This window comes from Agelaius phoeniceus, chromosome Z (assembly GCF_051311805.1).
Source record: "Agelaius phoeniceus isolate bAgePho1 chromosome Z, bAgePho1.hap1, whole genome shotgun sequence".
In the NCBI taxonomy this organism is placed as follows: Eukaryota; Metazoa; Chordata; class Aves; order Passeriformes; family Icteridae; genus Agelaius; species Agelaius phoeniceus.
In genome coordinates this window covers 71,453,427-71,474,260 of record NC_135303.1, presented here as the reverse complement: position 1 = coordinate 71,474,260, position 20,834 = coordinate 71,453,427, and the positions used below count along the sequence as shown (strand labels likewise).

General features: G+C 38.3%; 1 protein-coding gene across 1 annotated transcript in view; it reads left to right on the top strand.

Annotated features, from left to right (window-relative positions):
* HOMER1 (homer scaffold protein 1) overlaps nucleotides 1-20,834 on the top strand; it is an 88,320-nt gene that overhangs the window by 10,296 nt on the left and 57,190 nt on the right. The window contains exons 2-3 of the mRNA XM_054652671.2: nucleotides 13,603-13,759; nucleotides 20,010-20,141. Coding sequence (XP_054508646.1) covers nucleotides 13,603-13,759; nucleotides 20,010-20,141 — 289 coding nt within the window. The remainder of the gene's footprint in view (nucleotides 1-13,602; nucleotides 13,760-20,009; nucleotides 20,142-20,834) is intronic.

Sequence of the window (20,834 nt, the reverse complement as noted above, 5' to 3'; positions counted from 1 at the left end):
AGCACTCTAGGTGAGGCCTCACCAGGGCCGAGTACAAGGGCAGGATCACCTTCCATAACCTGTTCTTCCATTGCATGGCAATGCTCTTCCTAATGCCCCCCATTTTGGCTACCCAGACACACTGCTGGCTCATGCACAGCTTGTTGTCCACTGGAACACCCAGGTCCTTTTCCACAGAGCTGTTCCCCAGTGGGTCAGGCCCAGCCTGTGCTGATGCCTGGGGTTGTTCCTCCCCAAGTGCAGGACCTTGCATTTGCCCTTGCTGAATTTCAGATTGTTCTTCTCTACCTGTCTTTCCATCCTGTCAAGGTCCTTCTGAAGGGTTGCACAGAACTTGGAGGTGTCAGTCATTCCTCCCAGCATAGTATCATAACTGAATTTGCTGAGGAGAAATCTGCCCCCTTTTACAGGTCACAGATGAACAAGTTAAACATTCAACCTTAGGGGGACACCACTAGGGACAGGCCTCCAACTTTGCCACTGATTTTGACCCTCTGAGATCTGCTATTCAGCCAGTTCTCAATCAACCTCACTGTCTACTCATTCAGTCCACACTTCTTGAATTTGTGAACGAGGATGTGAGTGGTGATGTCAAAAGCCTTGCTCAAGTCAAGTAGACAGTATTGACTGCTCTCTCCTCATGAGCTGCTTATCAGTGGAATGAACAGCTTAGTCCAGGTTTGACTGTCCTTCTCTGCCTGTTGAGGTTCATCCCTATGGCATAGTACTTCACATAAGTGCTTCCTTGACTGATGCTTACTATGCAAACCTGTCTAACTTTTCCCTTGTCAGCCACTGTAGTGGACTGTGCAGAGCACTCTTTGCTCCATGCTTGGTGTGTATTCATACTAGTATGTTTAAAAATGGATTTTGCCCCTTATCATTATTTTGCATCTCACTACAGAGGGAGGTTGCCTGACAGTGCAAAGCATGTCTTTGGGAGAGACAGGATTTGGAGCCATCTTAGGAATACCTTCAGTGATCCAGTGAGGAAGCTGCAGGAATGTCAGGAATGATATTTGGGTGTCTCAGAGTGTTTGGTGTAAGTGTGCTGTGAACAATCAGGGAAACAGACCTGGGATCCCCCATTACAGGTCAATATAGTTTCAACCACTGCATCCAAAATTCAATAGTGTTTACCTGGCTGTAAGTTATCAGAAGGGAGAAACTTGCTGGCATAATAATAATATGCTGAAAGTGAATTAAAGAGTCTTTATAGTTCCTGTAGTGCTTAATGGGTGATTCAAATTGATTTGTTATTTATGAATATAAAATTAATTTGTTTACCTTCCTAGGAGTCTTATTCAGTTCCTTGATACAAATAAAATACCCAGTTCTCATCTTTTGATGTGGAACAGTGATTAGTTTTTCCTTTGAAACTTAACATGCAGCTGTAGCACTCTGGTTGGGATTGCAAATTGTTTGAAGATCAAGTCCTGGTGAAATGCATGTCTATTCAGCCCCTTCTTATGTCAGTTCTGATACTTCCACTGGTTCTGGTGGAAGCATGAGTTCAGCTTTGAGGTATCTGCAGTTAACATGTGGTAGTGCTAGTGGTTTGTTTCAGGGTGTTTATTTTTGAGGGTTAAGTGAAAAGCTCTTGAAACTGACTGTTAACTGATGAATTCTTAATGTCAAATATGTTTTTTCTGGGTTTTAAGCTGGAAATTAAAGGTGTGAGAAGTGCCAGGACCACTTAAAGAAAAAGCTTTTTCACATGGAGAAAGCATGTCAAAATTAATAATCTGGAGATGTGGAAAATGATGGAGTGGATGTGGTTGATTGGGTGAGAAGTAGTGAGGAGGCGTGATTGTTTCTGTAAGAAGGTCTGCAGGGAAGCAAAATGGAAGTTTAGAGCAAATAAGGAGATGAATTAAAGCTATTAAAAAGCAAAGAGAAGTTGGTCAAGACTGTGGTGCCAAATGAGGAAACCTCATTTTAGTACAGACATATCTTTGAGACTAATACCAAATGTGGAGTAATAAATGAGGATATGTATTCCTTGGGTTTTCTGCTGTTAGCAAATTGCCAAGACATCTAGTATTAATAATAACAAAATTATGACTAGTATTATTTTAGCGTTGTCTCTCAAAGTCAAAGATGATTAGAAAAACAGCAGTTAGACTAATTTTTAAATAGTATCACTGGTTACCATATAATTGCCATTTATCTCAATGGAAACACATGATGACTTGATTCTATGATTTTGTATTTCTCCTATTATTTTCTAGGTTCCAGAATTCTCATCAGTCTATTGTCAAAAGCCCTAGCTTTGCCACTTTGCTCCATAGCTGTGAAATACAGCCATCAGAACAGAAATTCTTGTCTAGGCAATGATGAGACTTGATGGAGCATGCAAAATCACACTGAATGTCAAATCAGAAAATACTGTGTTTACATTGTTTATTGAACTCTGCTGTATTTTATGGAATCTAAGATGATGTAGGATTGCCACTGATATTATTTCAATGATTTACATAGCTTCATGTCCTAGTGCCATCCCTCTATTCTCACTTCCTTCATACTGTACTACCTATGCATGATGACACTTGTCAGTGCCGCTGAAGGATTTTATTACATCCACTAAATTGATCTAACCAAACTTTAGAACAGAAGGTGTTGATTTACAGACAGTCTTATGCTTTCATGTCAGGACAAAGCGAGGAGTTTCAGTCTGTCAGTTTTCTGAATCTGCTGCTCTGGGTGGCATTTCTACCAGTGTTGTTGTATGACCCTTAAATCCCACTGACCACTATGATTAACATCAAAGAACATGCAAGGTGCTGTTTCTACCTATCTCTGCCTCAGAAAGAGCGCCTAAGTGGCCCCATGCAATTTGGCTTAATTCTTACCTTGTTTAGTCAGCATCAATTGGTCTAATTAGTTACTTTTGAGTGGCATAAACAGCCCTTATCACAAGCTGAAAATTGTTTTGCAAAGGAAACTACTGAATTTCAGATCTTCAAGAATCCATAAATTAATTCGAGGGTGTTTGTAAAATGTGAAAAGGAAAACATGCAGGTCATGAATTGCAGAGATTGAAAATTATGTCCCATCTGGAGCCTTCCTCCTCATTTTCCTCATCCATCTCCATGCCCCTGGAAAGGAGACTGCTGCTGTGCCCGCTTGTAAAGCAGTACACGAACTCCTGCCTCACTAGCAGTGTCTCTGGATCCCAAAGCAACTTTGTGCTCTGGCTCCCTCTGCTTCTATTGTTTGGAGAGCCGTGCTTGTGCTCCTGGTCTAAGGGGCTTCTTTATTTTTTTTTCGCCCCCCACCCCCCTTTAAATTGTAGTTCTTGTAATGGTTTTCATGTATAGAAAATATCCATTTATTTAAACTCAAGAAAGCTGGTGGTGCAGGAAGACAGTAAACTATAATTTAATTGTTGCATGACTTTGTAAATAAAGTACTCTGTTAAATAACAGTAGAAATTCAAGCTAAGCAGTTAAACTACTTAATATTCTCCCTTAAAATATTTACATGGGTTCTCTAAGAGTAGTCTGACTGTCAGAACTCCATTGCAGGGAGATTTTAGATAAAGATTGCAAAAGAAAAATTGTACAGAGAGTATCAAGGAACTAGGGGAACCAACTAGAAAGCCTCGTTGTGGATTGCTTTTGGGCCTTTCTAAACTTTTTTTTCTAACAAGCATAAATAACATTATTTCTTCCTTTCTGCTTTTTTCTCTTTTCTGCTTGTGTTGCAAGTGTGGCTAAGTTGGATTTCCTTGGTGTAGAATGGAGAGAAACAAATGTTTTTAGACTGTTCATTGCCTGCTTATTTCTTATTCCAGCATGTAAGGGCTGTTGTAGGAATGTTAATATCTAGATTTCTTTCAGAAACATCTCATTACACTGTTATTTCAGGATTCTTTGTTCATAGATTAGAACCTGACATTAAGTTGGGGATTTTTTGTTTACTTCTGATAAATACTTTTAGTGACTAGATGTGGAAAATAGCTGTACATCTTAAAATTAATTGTCTAGTTCTAGAGAAAGAAGAAATCCTCTCTTGGATTCCTGACAGAACTTCTGGAATTTTTGCACAGAGCAAAATTCAAGAAGAAATTATAGTTTTTTAGTGTCATGATTTCTTAGTATTTTCACTATAGAGAAATTTATAATATGTTGTAAAATTCAACCTAACGTAGTTTAGCTGCTCTTAAGCCATTAAAAGCTAATGGTTAGTTCTATCCAATTTTGTAATTTAAACAAACTTAAGGTAAACATTTATTCAGAGATACCTTTGTCCACTTACTTGCACAATTGAGAGGAATAATCACTTAGGTATCTAGAAAAATTCTGAAGATACCTATACCTATATTCTTGGAATAAGTTACTAAACTGAAGTAAGAGCTTTAGGAAGATAAAGCAGAGTACTTGATAATATGCTTTTTGTTACCTCATTTGATTCCCAGAACTCTCCCTGGATTCCCGCTATGAAAATGAGCTTTTCAAGGTCGTGTGAAAGGACAAAAAAAGGAATACCTTAGAGAGATGGACCATCATTCAGCTGTGGGAGTAACTTTCACAGTCAGTGATAAATTATTGCTGTGAATGCAACACTTCAGCTGGTTGCCTACTTGCTGAACTTGAGCAGCATACAATAACAGCAGCATACAATAATATGGGGGCGCTGGAGAACAGGCATTTAAAACAAACCCAGAGAATTGCAGAAGTGAAAGCAAATCCAGTATTTTTTTTCCTTCTTTTTTTAAAAAAAATGAGTTTAACACTTCCCTATACATAACCTACAGGTAGCTTTATTAATCTTTAGTGTAAAGAGCTCCATGTTCACTATCATTATACCAAAAATTTAAGAGTTTTGTTGGTATTTTTCTTTGTTGTACTATATAAGCCTTAATTTTAAGTAGTGGGCACTGATTTGTCCTCAACTTTGCAACTCTGCCACCTTCCATGCTGTTGATATTACTAAATTTGTGAGACTGTAATGTCTGTGCTGTCCTATAGCTCAATGTAAATCTGTGCTGTGGAAAAAGCTCTTTACTCTTCTAAAGTTTTCTAAGATGCTTCATAAGTCCCTCACGAATTGTAAGCTCAGACAGAAGAGGAATGAGGTTAGGTAAACTTTCTCTTTTGTCTTCATGTTTATTCAGTAGCAAGAGCTATATTTCCCAGGATATGGTAATCCTAACTCTTGGGATTTTATGTGATGGCAACACACATTCATTTTAAATGCTGTCCGTGTTTGTCTTATACTGCCTGTTTGTATGAAACTCTCCTACCTCTTTTCTTTCCCTTCCTTCTCTGGAAGGTACTGTGTCTGGGCTTCCTGAGCATTTGGTTGAGATTGGTACATACAGAGTCATCCATTGTTCCCCAAACAGACTATTTTATAGGATTGCATACCTGTGAATTGTAGAATTGTTGAGGTTGGAAAAGACCTGTAAGATCACCAAGTCCAACAATCAGCCTAGAACCAGCACTATGGTCACCACCAGCACATGTCCTCAAATGCCATATCCACTTCCAGGAATGATGACTCCACCACTTCCCTGGGCACCTTGCTTAATAACCCTTACCATAAATAATTTTTATCTTAATACATACTCTAAACCTCCCCTGGTGCAAATTGAGGCTATTTCCTCTCATCCCATCACTTTTTACCTAAGAGAAGAGACTGACCCCCACCTGGCTACAACCTCCTTTGAGATAGTGGTAGACAGTGACAAGGTCTCCCCTCAGTCTCTTTTTTTCTTCAGGCTATATCCCCCCAGCTGCCTCAGCTGCTCCTCATATGACTTCTGCTCCAGTCCCTTCACCAGCTCTGTTACCCTTCTGAAGATGCCATCCACCTTAGTGGATGTGCCAAAATGTTACCAAAAGGAATTGATTTCAGAAATATTTGCAGTTATGTGCTTTCCTGACTTGTCTGCTGTGAAATATAAAACTTCTATTAATTGATGCAATAATTCAAGTGAACAGTTCTTCTGCTAATGGAAGTCCGTAGTTGCTGACTTTAAGTAGAGTTTTGTCTGCTCATAGGCATCAAATTTAATGTGGTTTGTATAAAACTATATTCTTTGCATTTAGCTGTATACATACATATTTTGTATATACTTCTTAGCCCACAGTAAAATGTTGCAAGGTTGTTGTTTACATTTTTTAATGTTTTTTTTCTTTTCCTTTTCAAAAGTGTGGGGTGTTAGGGTATGCAAATAGAGTGCAACTTTTCCCTCTGTTGTCCAAATAGCTTACAGATTTTCACTAGTCTTTATAGAGGCACTAACATTTCAAAGATAATGGATTTCTGCTAATCACTAAATTATTTTCTACTGACTTCCTTTACCTTATTTCTCTTTAAGTACTGTGCAATATTCTACTTCAAGCTGAAACAAATTGGTTAAAACTTCAGGTCCTTGCAAACGTAATAGACAGTATATAATTATTTTTCTGGCTAAGGTAAATGTATTTTTTACTTAACCTAACAGGTTTAGTGAAAGTCTCTAGAAAATTTTGCTCCCTTCAAATCCTGAAAAATGGCAATTATTTCTTGTGATGCTGTGCTAACTCCTAAGTGCTTAAAAATCTAATACTAAAAGCTGATTCTTAAATGGAAATAAAACAGCTTAGAAAGTGCTTGAAGGCACTGCCTGTGCAGTGTTACGTAGCTACAGAGCACAGTCTGTAAAGCTTATAGTTTGAACTTTATAGGTATATAGGCAGTTACACATATTAACAGGTAACTATATAGAAAACAAGCTTTTTTGTAGCAACTTTGAAAACATTTGCTTACTTCAAATAAACCAAAACATAACAGCAAGAACAGGTCTAAGAATGTAGGTGTAAAACTAGATAAGCCATTGGTGGGATGGGAGAGATTTTGATTTGGTTACATGATTGTAACTTCACTTTTTTACTATCTCAAAGCTTGTTTTGAGATATGAAAGTTGTTATTGTATATATACATTGTACCTGAAAGTTGTGTGTAAGACAGAAAGAAAAATCTGAAGTCATAGTCATTACACAAGTGCACTGAATGTGTTTGTTCAACTTCATAATTTTATCTTCAATATGGTATTGTCAGTTATTTCCCATCCAGAAAAGGATTACATTTCAGAACAGTTTCCATACATTGGAAGCCAATGTTGTGCAATACTTTTCCCCAAATGTATACAATTTTTATCAGATCTTGGAGCATTTTTATGAACATGGAAAATTCTGTGGTTTTCTGTTGCTTTGAACTGTTTAGTTGTTGACTTATACTCCTTAAACAGCACTGACTGTGTTTGGATGCTGTAGTTTATTAAGTGGCTTTGACTATAGCTGCACTTTTAATCACTCTCCTCATTTCTTTTCAGGAATCTCTTCTCAAGCTGCTTAGAGTAACAAAAGCTTGCTAGCTTGCTACAGCTTCAGAAACAAGCTAGGGGAGAATAGCTAGCAGGACACTGGGAAAAAGCTCTGGGATTAGTATGCTGACATTTGGAAAAAGCAAAAAGGTCTTTGTCCTCTCCTAAATCAGCAAATGCCTGAAATACCATGTGCAGTGTTCATGTTGTCTGACCTGGGGAGAAGTTTCCTTGGATGACAGCTATTAGAGAGGCTTGGAATTCAGTGTATGCAAAATGACCACCTGCAAAACATGCCTACTGTGGGGGTTTGCAGTCCTCAACTGCCAGAGACAGTGCTGAGCATGCCGTCTGTCATGTGGCAGGGTCTGCTGTGTCCAGGGCTCTAATGGCATGAGAACAGCACACTTTCTGTCCAGTCTCCACCACTCCAGTCAGCTTGGAGTGTGGCTGCACTCCCATTTTGAGCACAGGGATATTGTCCTGTTTTTGCCTGCATGTGGCATTATCTTCCTCTGAAACTCTTTTTATGAATCCTGATGGATGAAATTTTGCACTTTTTGCAACAAGAAAAAATTACCTAGGCACATTTTGTTTGACTTGTTTTGAAAGCAGTCTGGTATGTGGACTCCATGTGCATCAAAGCCAGGAAGTCTGGAGAATGCACTGGAGTTTGTGGAGAAATAGACATGGACATGAATCTCATGGAATTTTCACTATCAGAACTGAGCTGAGTAAGAACACCACATCACACAGGTTCATTCATTACCTTTTTGTCTTACTGTTTGGGGAAAATAACTCTGCTGAGAAATTTAAAACTTCCAGGTAGCAGGCATTGCTGATGGTAGTTCCTTTTTTTAAAAAACTCAGTTCCCCATAACCCACAGTCACTCAGTGTTTCCCTATTTTGGTGTCTGCTGTCTGCTTCTGCCTGGGCAGCTCTTCACTCCAGCTCTTGCTTAAGAGTCATCGCCCGTGTCTCTTTTGTCTTCATCTGCACTCCTGGCCTGGTCTTGTGTCCATACAGGGAAGTTCATTACCTCATCCTACGTAGTGCAGCGACTTCTCTGCCAAAGCACTGTCAATTTAGCCCAGTATGGAGGAGAAAGGAAGGGTTGTATCTAATTTTTAATATGTTTTTTAGCATCATTAACACTCCATAAGAGGAGGCAAGTAGGACCTCAAGTAATGTTGTAGAGGTTTCAGTGGCCTTATTGTTTTGAGAGTAAGTAAGATAATGGAATCCCAGTCTTGAGTAATTATAGGTTTTATAGCATTCAAGGTAATTTTAGAATCATGGTAAGCAATAGTGTGAGGGAAGAAATAAGCAAAAAGAGGTCTTCACCACTAGTGCTGTAGAAGTACCAGACGTTAAAGAATAGATTTTTTTTTTTAAATGAAGCGTATATTAATTATGAATTAGCAAGGAAAGTACTTTCTAACCTTCTATACCAACTTAAGCTTCTTTTATGCAATCTTTGATTAGTGTAACACTTCCTATATTGAGCAGTCTGCATATTTTTTGTAAAGACTGTGTAAAGATGTCAAAAGGGAAAGAGTGGTTGGAAACTATTCATTCAACTGTTAGTAAACAGGTTTATCGCCTAAGTTTAGCTTAGGATTGATCAACGAATATCAACGAATAAATTTCTGTATTGATTATGGAAAAGCCTGTTATGATTCTGCCTGCTAAAGTGATACTTATTATGCTTTCTTACTCATCACTTTGCTCCTTGGGTCCAGGAGGATTTGGCACTTATTTCTTGTTAGTCTTTGTCTCACCACCCTAATGTTGCAGCCTAAGGCAATTAAGAACATCAGGATATCAGCCTTAATGTTTTTACCATGCCTGAGCGGATATTTCTAATAGTCAAACTGTGTTACTATGGCATTCTTGTTAGTTTTTTTTTCTTTTTGTTCAGCATCAGTATATTTCTGGAAAAATGAATTACTTTGCTTTGTAATTAGTGTGGAGTTCTCCTCTTAGTTCCTATTAATGTCTTTAATGAGTACCGAATACCTTCTGATAACAAAAGAAAAAGAAGAGAAAGCTGAAAGGGGAAGAGAAGAGAGGGAAGAGTAAGAAGCTGGTAGGGTGTTTTGTTTTTTTTACAGGATAGATTTTTCTTCTTTAAAGATGTTCTTCCTTTCTCAACTTCTTATGGAGGGGATGGTGCTATGCAGGGCAACAGTTGGACTCAATGATCCTTGAGGATCCCTTCCAACTCAGCTTATTCTGTGATCCTGTGAAAAATAGAAGACTTTTTTTTATATATAGAAATATATATTATAATTTAAAAAAAAACCATATTAATTGTTTGACCACCTAGGAAGGCAAAGAGGAAGCTATCTTCCTATCTGATATTCCTAAAATTAATATTATTTCAGCTGAATTGATTGAAACTTCCAGAATGGGAGGGCATCATGTCCTTACGTGGATAATGGAAGAGCAAAACTTCTATGTGAAGATGTATTGGCCACAGTTACAAATATTTTTATATGTTTTATACATTATGTATTGCATATTCACAGGTGTTTTAGGAAATCTAAAATTTATGTAGCTCTATATAATACGTTGCTACAGAAAAGTGCAGGTGATGTAATTGTATAGCAGCTTTGAAGGACTTCAGTGGTGCATCAGTGACTGGTTCTATAACACAATTAATCCTGTAGATATATAGTGCATAACTTCCATTAGCTTGCAGAAATAATCTTTATAATTGTTCATTGTCAAGTGTCAAAACAATGGTCTAATTCTAGAGTCATCTGAAATTTAGTGTCTTTGTCAGAAAAAAATCCTAATTACTTTAGTAATCTGGCAAAATCATGATTTATCCAACTCATTTAACAAAGGGCGCTATGCTTTTTCCACAGAGCAAAGACAGCTTGCCATTCAGTAAAGCTGTACTTTAAGCATGGAAAGAAAAGACTGTAACTCTGGTTTTATCAGAAGTGATTGAAGAAGTGTAGGTTAGCTTGATTTTTACTGTTCCATACCTAACTATACCGTCTATGCCAGACCTACACTCTGCCCTGCAAAGTGCTCTGCTTTGTCTTGAGCATCACTGCTGAGCAATCAACAGGAACATGCAGGCCACCTCATTAAACAAATTGAGGATATTTTGGTGGAGCTGTGGAAGATTTTTATGATGACAGTGCTGGAGAGCAGCATCCCAAGGCTGAACAGTTGACTTTCACTGACACTCACTTCAGCCATATAGTACTCGCCTACCTTTTGCATATTAAAATCCTAACCTGTGGTGTGTTGAAAGTCCCAGTTGTGTGATATACTGTACTGGGAGTGAACTGAGCATCAGTGCTGGTCAAATGCATATTCATTAACCACACATCATATTCATTAACCACATACATCTACGTCCTGGATTCAGTTCTTCTTTGATCTTTCATTAACATGGTCAGAACCTTTATAGTTTCCTTTCAATGTCAATATTCATCAAAACAATTGGCAGGCTTCTAAGATTGTTTCCTATTCTTTAATTTTCCAGGGTTAAAGAGCTGGTGCATTATGTTAATATGTGTCCCTTGATATTGGCATATGCTTAACTGGGAGGTAAAATATAAAATAGATCTAATATTGAAGACAACTGAAGTTTAAGTATGATTGAAGAAGTAATTTTAGATATTCAAGAGAGCAAAAAGAATTAGTTTGTTCTGTTAAACAAAAAGCCTATGAATGCCAGTCACCTTTGCATAACATTTTTGTGTAAGAGATTTGGATCAGGGAAACAGCTATGCAAACTCCTATAGTGGTTGATTTACAAGGAAATCAACCTTGGTGATTTACAAGGAAAAGATGAATTGGAGCTGAGGGTACATTTCTGTGGAGAACTAGCATGTGCACTGATCCCATTGGCCTCCCTTCCTTCTTCTTCATCTTCCACTGAAATTCTGTTTTGCGGTCTCTGATCTATTCTGCATACTTCTGTCATTTCATCCAACACCCAACATAGGAGAACACCATGTTCGTCATCTAGTGAACTTCAAGGAATCTTGACTCCCAGCTGAGTAATGCAATTCTACTACTGAAAGCTGCTCTTCCTGCTGAGCAATAGAGATATTTCATTGAGTTCACATGTACCCCTCTGTAGTGAGGTCAAATTAAACTCTTTTGACTACAAGTGCCTAAAATTCTGTGGGAATTTATTTTGGGGAAAAAAAGTATTAAAAACATACCTCTGAAAATAAAATGAGGGCAGGTCGAAGGGGATGTTTTTTCATGCCCTGAAATTGAGAGTCAAAATACCTAAAAAGTTAAATTCAACCTAAAGTCCTGGTACTTAGTATCTTTGGAATTTGATGGCAGCATTCCTTAAAAAATATAGCAATCAGTTTGTCATTAAAATGTAGCTAAACTTAAACTGACAACTACAGTATCATAGAATAGTTTGAATTGGAAGGGACATTAAAGATAACCAATTCCAACCTGCCTGCATGGGCAGGGACATCTTCCACTAGATCAGGTTGCTCAATGCCCAATCCAGCCTGGCCCTGAACACTTCCAGGGATGGAACAGCCACATCTTCTCTGGACAACCTGTTCCAGTGTCTCACCAGCCAGCCTCATGGTAGAGAATTTCCTCCTAATGTCTTATCTAAACCTGCCCTCTTTCAGTCTGAAGCCATCACCCCTTGTCCTCTCACTGCATGCCCTGGTAAAAAAAGTCCCTCTACTGCTGCTCTTGTAGCCCCACAATAGGTACTGAGAGATTGCTGTAAGGTCCCCCAAAGTCTCGTCTTTTCCAGGCTGAACAACTCCAACTTTTTCAGCCTTCCTGGATAAGAGAGGTGTTCTATCTCTCTAAGCATCTTTGTGACTTCTGGACTCCCTCCAGCAGGTCCCTGTCCTTCCTTTGCTGGGAGCCCAGAGCTGGATGCAGTGTTCCAGGTGGGGTCTCAGCAGAGCAGGGCAGAGGGGCAGAATCCCCTCCCTGGCCCTGCTGCCCACCCTGCTCTGGATGCAGCCCAGGACACGTGTGGCTCTCTGGGCTGGGAGTGCCCATGGCTGGGTCATGTCCAGCCTCAGCCACCAGCACCCCCAAGCCCTTCTGGGCATCCATCCCCAGCCTGTGCTGGTACCAGGGCTGCTCTGACCCAGGTGCAGCACCTTGCACATGACCTTGTTAAACCTCATGAGATTCCCATGGGTCCTCTCCGAGAGCTTGTCCAGGTTTCTCTGGATGGCATGCTGTCCCTCAGGTGCATCAGCTGTGCCACTCAGCTTGGGGTCAGGTGTAAACTTGTGGAGGGTGCAGTCGGTTCCATTCTCTGTCATTGATGAACATATCAAAACTGATGTCCATTGGGACTCTGAGCCATTAGTCACTGCCCTCTAGATGTGACAGCCCAACCAGTTCCCTATCCACCGAACTGTCCATTCTTTGAATCCACCTCTTCCAATGTAGAGAGAAGGATGTTGTAGGGCATGTGTCAAAGGCTTTACATAAGTGCAGATAACTGACATCCACAGCCCTCCTCTTCTCTACTGATACAGTCACTCCTTTGTAGAAGGCCATCTTATCGCCATCTTTGTGATATTAAAATGTATTTAGGTTTCTGTGCAAATGCAATGTTGTGCGTCCTGGTAGTGGTCATGGGGAAAAATGCTGTAAATTCTAAATTATAAAAAGGGGGTTTTTGCCTCATTAATTTTATTTGCTAAGTAAATTTAATACAATTTAAAAAGTATTTCATACATTATTTAATGTTGGTAAATACCTTTACACCTTCAGGCATAAATCTCCAAAGAATGAGGGATTCACAACACATGTTCCTGGCCTTAATTAATGTTTGTTTTAGAGTAATTGCATTGGATCAACCAGTTCAGATCCATATTGTGGCATAAAATTGATGAGAATAATCAGAGTATTAGAAGATTTTGGAGAAGTGGACTTGAAGTTATGCACATTCTGCAGTGTGCAGAGAGTGTAATGAGAGAAGTTACACATGCATTAATGCCATTTAGTTTTGAGGGATAGGTGGGCAGTAAAGAGCTGGGGAGATGATGGGATGGTGCTGAATCTGTGTTAGAGGTGTCTGTGTTTGTCTGACTCCACAACTGGATGTTGATTTTTGCCTTAGAAGACTTGAGTTTTGCTTGCAAATATATATAAACAAACTTACCCGCTCTATGCAGTATGCAGTAGCCCATACAGAAGTCATCAGGCAAGGTTTATTGTGCAGAGTAACTTGTGTACATCCAAATGTAAATAGCTTGTGTGCAATGATAGTATGTACAGATTAAATTCACTTCTTCTCTCTCTCCTTCAGGGAACAACCCATCTTCAGCACCCGAGCTCATGTCTTCCAGATTGACCCAAACACTAAGAAGAACTGGGTTCCCACCAGCAAGCATGCTGTTACTGTGTCCTACTTCTATGACAGCACAAGAAATGTCTACAGAATAATCAGTTTGGATGGCTCAAAGGTAAATTACATTTCAGAAAACCTAGTTGTCTGAAGCATTTTTGCTGCAACTTTCTAGTTTGATGTTCTTCATGTTTCTTCCCAGATGTTTGTATCATTATCTGACCAACAGATTACAGACATTTTAAAATGGTAACATTGCCTCATCATGTGTTTTAAGTGTTTATTTGTAAATTCTGTTTTCCATGTAGTTGTGTTGACTTCAATAACTATTGCTGAATTGAAGTAGTGACCTGTGCCTTGGATAATGCTATGAGACGGATAAAAAGACAAAAAATTGTACAAAAAGTACTCATAGGGTTACAATAACTTGTTTTCATTTCTGTACTCAGTCATTTATCAATGTAATTAGCTTCAGCTTTATGAAGGACATCTGTTCAGTGGCCATAATCACTTAGTAAATCCTTTGTTATATAATCTTCCGATTTTTGCTGTAGAGAATGCAAGGATTGCCTCCTAATAAAGCCTACCTAATAAATGGTAAGCTTTTATCTAGACTCAGTTGGTTTGGTTTTAGTAGGGGATTTTTGTGGGTGGTTTTTTGGTTAGGTTTGGTTTGGGTTTTTTCTCTGTTTTAACTAGAAAGGATAGTACGCTGAGCTGCTCCTCTTGTAAAATGTGTCTAAGAAATTAATTTGATGTGCAGAAAATCCTTGACTGTTTTTACTCACATAACTATAATAACAGTAACTTTACAAGCAGTGTAGCAGAAAACTCTACACTTAGGGCATTAAAGATATACAGTCTGTAATCAAAAGTTGTGATCCTTTCCAGAGACTTTCATTTGAAGCTTTTGGAAATGCATCAGTTCACAATGATTGGAAATGAAGTACTCTGTTAAAAGTATGGCAATATTCACAGAGATTTTATGCCTACTTATTGAAAGCTGAAAATTACTGCTCTGCATTTTTTAAAATATACAGAATATTCCTATTTTAAATGTAAAAGGAGATTTTCTATCAGAAAAAGTATATAGAAATTGATCTCATAGTCAAAAATCTCTGCTTGAAGTGGCTGAGACTGGCATCAGAGCCTACGAGATTTTTTTCAGTTTTAAGTCTTTGGGTTTTTTCCTTCTCAGCCTTCCTTCAAAAGATTCAATTAGTTCTGTCAAATAATTAAAATAACTTTTGAGTCAGTATTAATGAATAAAGACACTGGGATTGGAACTAGATGATGTATGAAATCAAGAATACCAGTTAATGTAGTGCTTTAACTGATCTGGAGAATATACAAAATCCTTATTCTGACATCCACTGGGGTTGCTCTGCCTTCATCCTAATGCTGCAACTCCTGCTGAATGCCAGCTGAATTAAATTGTTGAGTAGTTGTTCACCTATTTAGTTGTTCTTTTGTCTACTGCAGCATTCTCTCTACATCCAGTACTAATGGCAAGGTACATTGATAATTCAGTTCATCGCTTTTATTTACTCTGTGAGTGCTGCAATCCTAATAATGTTTTCATCCAAGTCTTAGGTGAAGATCTAGAATCCCAGTCATGGTTAAGAGAGTCCATTCTTTCAGGCATTTACCACATTGCTCTGAAACATACACAGGTGAATAGTGGAGGGACACATGGAAGAATTTGAAGTGGGTTTCCAGCGTAATTCCCAGACAGTTAGTTTATTTTTACTTAAAACCCCATCCTTTTTTTCTTAGCATGTCTGTTTATATACAATATTGTATGTGCAAAGAGTTAAATGTAAATATAAAGCATTTTTAAGTTTGAGTGCCCCAGAGAGTGTCTTTGCTGTATGGCATATAGCTGGGTGTCAGTAACACCGCTGATAATGCACATGTTGCCAGTGGCCAAAACCACTTGTCAAACCCTACTGGTTTTGAAGCTGTCACGCTCCTCCCTCAGTGGGAACAGATCCAGCCAGGTTTTATTGCACACCTGGGTGCTGGTGTGGTTTACAGCATCCTTTGGGTTTTTAGGGTGAAGAGAATGATGTGCTCAGTTCTCAGGCACTGAGCAGTAAGTCAGTGAGTAAAGGCAGCTCACATGTATATTTCTGCAGTAGGAATGCTGGAGAGAGGTATACTAGAGATTTGAGAGGTAATCCTATTTCTGTCCCACACCCTTCTCTCTCTAGGTTGGTGCATTTCAGAAGTATTCCTGGATATAATTTAAGTTCTCTACTGATTTCTAAGAGTCATTAAATCTTTCTTCTTGAAAACAATAGGACATTTAAAAACATGATCTTCACTCCCCTATTGTGCATTGCAGTTTCCAACCTGAATTTGCTTATGGGGTCTTTGGTTAATTTTGAAAGAGAGGGTTTTTTTTCCTTATTTGAGCTTGATTTAGCCAAGACAGTTCCTACAGACACAACTTCTGCTTACTTTTAATGCATTTTGTGTAATATTTTCCGAAGCTACAGTCTCCTCTTGAAATATCTTGCACCAGATATCATGTATGTCCCTCTATCTTGACTACAAAAAGTATTCTAGGACCATAAGATGTTCAGTGTACAGGCTATATATTTTATAGTAATGCACAATATTTGGAGACCTGTTGCCCATTGCCAAGAAAACTTGATGCAAGTAATCTGATTGAACTTGAATCTGGTTCCTCTGACCTCTTGAGTAAATACCTTTCATGTGACTTTTTTCTCCTACCAGTCCCAGAATCAAAAGAAAGCCTGAAAAATAAGATTTCTTATGTAGTATGGCGTGACAACGTTGAGCAGTTGTTGCTAAGGCTCTCAGTTCTCATTAATTATATACTCATTTCAGAGTTCCTTGGAAAAATGTGTTTTAGTACGTCTTTCTCCTGGGTGATTGAACAAAGCTTCCATTGTTTCTCCAGTACAGGCAGATGTCAGGATTATTCTGAGTCCCACTGTCTTTTGCATTTTGTCTCTTGCCATCTCTGAGAAAAGGAACAGACCAAGTATAGTGTGGGTCTTGCTTTACTAGTTAACTCTCTGATAATTTTTTTCTCACCTACAAAGCAGGGAAATAAACTTAAATTTCATATTAATCTAGAACCTGAGAAGACTCTGGAAAAGAGTGGTTTCCCAGTCTGCAGGTCCCATGAACCTTGCATATATTATTACTCAGTCAAGTCTCCCAGCAGCGTTACTGCCAATGATCTTGTTATTTTAATCACCATCTCACTTTAAAATGGCAATTTCTTAAATGCTCAATAAATGTTTTAAGTAAGACCTGTACACACAAGTGTTCAGTGATTTTCCTTTGAAGATGTTAGAAAGTTCTGTATCTTAAATTATTATTGCCATTAGTTTAAGCACAAGATAAAATTGTATTTGACCACCTCTATATATCTTGCAGCCGTCGGGTTTGCAGCTCATAAAATGAACAGCTCAGACACATGCCCTATTTTCTCATCGCTAAAGTAATATGAAAGGGAAACATGAAAGCTATTTTATAATTCCAAAAAAGCCTGAAGATAACTAAATCAGTTTTCTTCAAAACTAAATGTCTTCCTGTCAGATTGACTCTGTTCTGTTTTTAAGATCTTCTTGTTCATTTATGGAAACAACATTCTTAAAAGTTGATGAAATATTTGACACTTGTTATACGGATAACTATGCAGTGAAATCTGGATTGGAGGAGAGCAGTTAAAGCAGTACCCATTTGAATGGACAAGACAGGCTTAATTATAAATTTTGATTTAAAAAATAAATGTTTTTTTAAGCTAAATATACAAAGTCCTGGTATCTAGTTTTTTCCAGAGGTAGCTGACACTGGAGTGTATTTGTAGGGTGCTCTAGCATTACACTTTTAAAAGCATAGTTTTGCATGTGAGAAACCTAGCATACCAAGGCTTTTAATTTAGAGAAGATGGAAAACCCTGATTTCCTTTTTTCTTTTTTTTTTTTTTTTAAATCACTGGCATCTGAATGTAGTCTTCCCAGTCTTTGGGCTAGTGGTATCTACTGACATGAAGCCTCTTTACTTTTCTTTCTTGGAAGATAAAGGAAGGAATCACAGCCAACTCTCTATCAACACAATTATTTTTGAAGCTTTCTTCCTGCCTTTCTCTCTTGGAAGAAAGCAATTTGACAGTCAATGTAACCCAGCCTAAATGCAGACTGCTGTCAAAAAAGCTGTCCCATTCTGGACCAGGCACCCTGTTCAGGTTCTCCATGGTGGACCTGTCATGTGGTCAGCAGAAGCATTTCTCCATTTTGACTGGGTTAAGCTGCAGCCAGCTATACTGCTGTCACTGCAGGAAATGGCAGCTGTGGAGGCTTTAAACCTGTGTTTTGCTTGGAGGTCTTAGCTCTCTGGCATTGGAGTCCTCTTCTGAATTGAGGAAGTTATGTCCATGACATAATACTCACTCTCTAAAATATGTGATGTAAGTTTCAATTAATCAAGCAATGGATGGGCCTGGGCTTAAGCAGACTAGACAACATAGCTAGAGCTTGATTTGGGGGGAAGAATCTGTCCTGCACAGTCCCTAGGATATTTAATTTCAAGGATAGTACTGTTGACAACTTCCACAGGAAGTGAGATTGAGCATTAAATGAGATTGCACAGCTCTGTTCTGGGCTTCCACCTGGTTATTTCAAATGTGGGCTTCCAACCACTAATAGTGAAAAAGAAGATAAGCATACAAGTAAAAAAGAGTTCCAGAGCACCTCTTTTCTGAGAAGTCCTGTCTCACATTCTCTCTTTTGTCCTATATGCTATAGACAGCAGTTTTCTAGGTGGTCAGTTGGAGGTGATAGTGCAAGTAGGAGTCTGATGGCTTTATGTGAGCTCCGAACCTTATGCCTGAAGAAAGGAGAATAATGTTTAGTGTACCAGTGACTTCACTAGGCAGCTTCTGTATGAACATCTGAGGGATGTCTTTCAGACAATGCTGGAGATAGTTCTCCATTTTCTGGTCATGCAGCAAACCCTGTCTTTGATCTGATGAGGCTTCCTGGCTCAAATGTAAGCTTTCAGGCATTCCAGAATTTTCAAGGAGTTGTTCACAGTGGTAGGCAAAATTTGTATTTAGGGACAAAAATTATCAGAAAGAATTGGCTATGTTCAGATTTGCTTATCTTCATTAATGGTGAGTATAGCGTAAGTCACCAAGAAAGAGTTTTGTTAAATTTATCTGTGCTGCAGTATCTTTGCTTGTCTTTCTATATGTTGCAATGAAATGTATGCTTTTGAACTTTCTTGCAATACTCATCTCCACTACTTCATCTGAGAATCACCGTATGAACATGGGTGCTGTTTGTAAACTTGGCTGGCCCCTCAGCTGTAATTTTTTCAGGCTTCCCCTGTAAAATTCATAGAAAATTTTAATCTGGTGGTAGCTGTGCTCCAGTGGTACTCAAATCTCTCAGCAAAAACAAAGAGTGCAAAGTAAACTTTAAATAACTACTTATTTCAATATTCATCTAGAAGTCTATATAACTCAAGTAGTATAGACTGATTTTGACTTTAGAGAATTTTGGTTTTAGGAGAGCAGTAATTGGTCTCTGTGATGTTAAAGTTTCTCAGTCACCATTCTGAGAAAACAGTCTTACATTCTTCCCATCTCTACAGTTTGCACTTCACATGTACTCTTTAATGTGATGGAAATACTGTTGAAATCCACAGTGAAACTTAAGTTGCTTTTAGTAGAACCAGCATATCACCTAGAAATTTCATTTTGTGTTTATATTATCAGAACTTACATGCTGGAGGATGATATTTTTTGCATCCTGTAGATACAAGAACAAGAACTAGAGAAGAAAAATTAAAACAAGAGTAGCTCCACTTATGTAGTTGGTGTATGACCCTGCCATTGTTAGCCTTGCTTGTATGTGTATAAAGGAAACAGACTCTTGTAGAACTGAGATTTAAAAAGAAAATGTGCTCCTTTGTATTATTGAGTGTTTTTCAGTGAGAATCTCATCTGCAACAGGGGTGGGGGAAGAGCAGCAGTGGAGTTGACAGGCAACTTGAGAGGCACTGCCTTAAGGGACAAAGAAATACAAGTGCAAGACAAAAAAGGACTTTGATAGTCCTTATATGTAGAAACTTTAAAGGACTGCTTGCAATTGTGAATTGATGCCTACTCCCCCTCCCCAGCTATTTCCTCCTTACAATGTATGCAAAAATATGCCTTTGCAATTCTATCTGGCATTGAATTAGAAAACTGTTTCCTAGTTCCCAATGTGTGTCTCATTCAGCATATTCAGATAATTGTCTACAATATTGACATTTTCAATTATGAGTTGTCTTTAGAAAAAAATAAAAACCATGAAGCCCATTTTTACAGTTATTACCTTTTTCAGGCAATAATAAACAGCACCATCACCCCCAACATGACATTTACTAAAACATCCCAGAAGTTTGGCCAGTGGGCAGACAGCAGGGCGAATACAGTCTATGGCTTGGGATTTTCATCTGAACATCACCTTTCAAAAGTAAGTATGACCAGTGGTAACTCTTCAGCTAGTGAAGCTACTTAAGTGTATTTTATTCCTGCTCACTATGTCTTGACGCAGTACTCACTACTGTTGTTATTTAAAAATAATTTACAAAAAATTGTTCTGTATCAATCCTTATAATGTAAAAAGCACAGGAGTAAGTGTGATCTGCAAATTTTCTTCAAACTGATGAAGAAAAGGAGAGAGATTGAAGCCTATTACACTTTATGTTGCTACTGCTTTCTAATTACTGATTTGTTAGGTTTTTCTTCTTAAATAATTGTTCTTCCATTACAGTTTTTCCATGATAGAATTTAAAGAAGTAAACAATTTGGTGTTTCTTGTGTATTTGGATCTCCTACAAAAAAACTGTTTGTAGTCTTCAGATGCATTGTTGTCTTTTAGGCTACATTCACTTTCACTTTTCTACTATGTAGTACATCAAATTACTGTTATTTCAAAGTTTGCAGCCTTAAAGTAAAGCTAGTGGGAAATATATTCAGTGTAAAAGAAAAATACATTTTCTGCTGGAATGCAGAAGTGGAAATGTTTGCCGAAGCAGTATGTGCCATACATGAGTTTCTTTTCTAGTCTACTTCTGCAAAAAGGAAATAGACCTCATTCCAAGGAAAGAAGAAATCCCTATTTCTCAAACTGATGGCCTAGGTCCTCTGAGCATCCTTACTACAG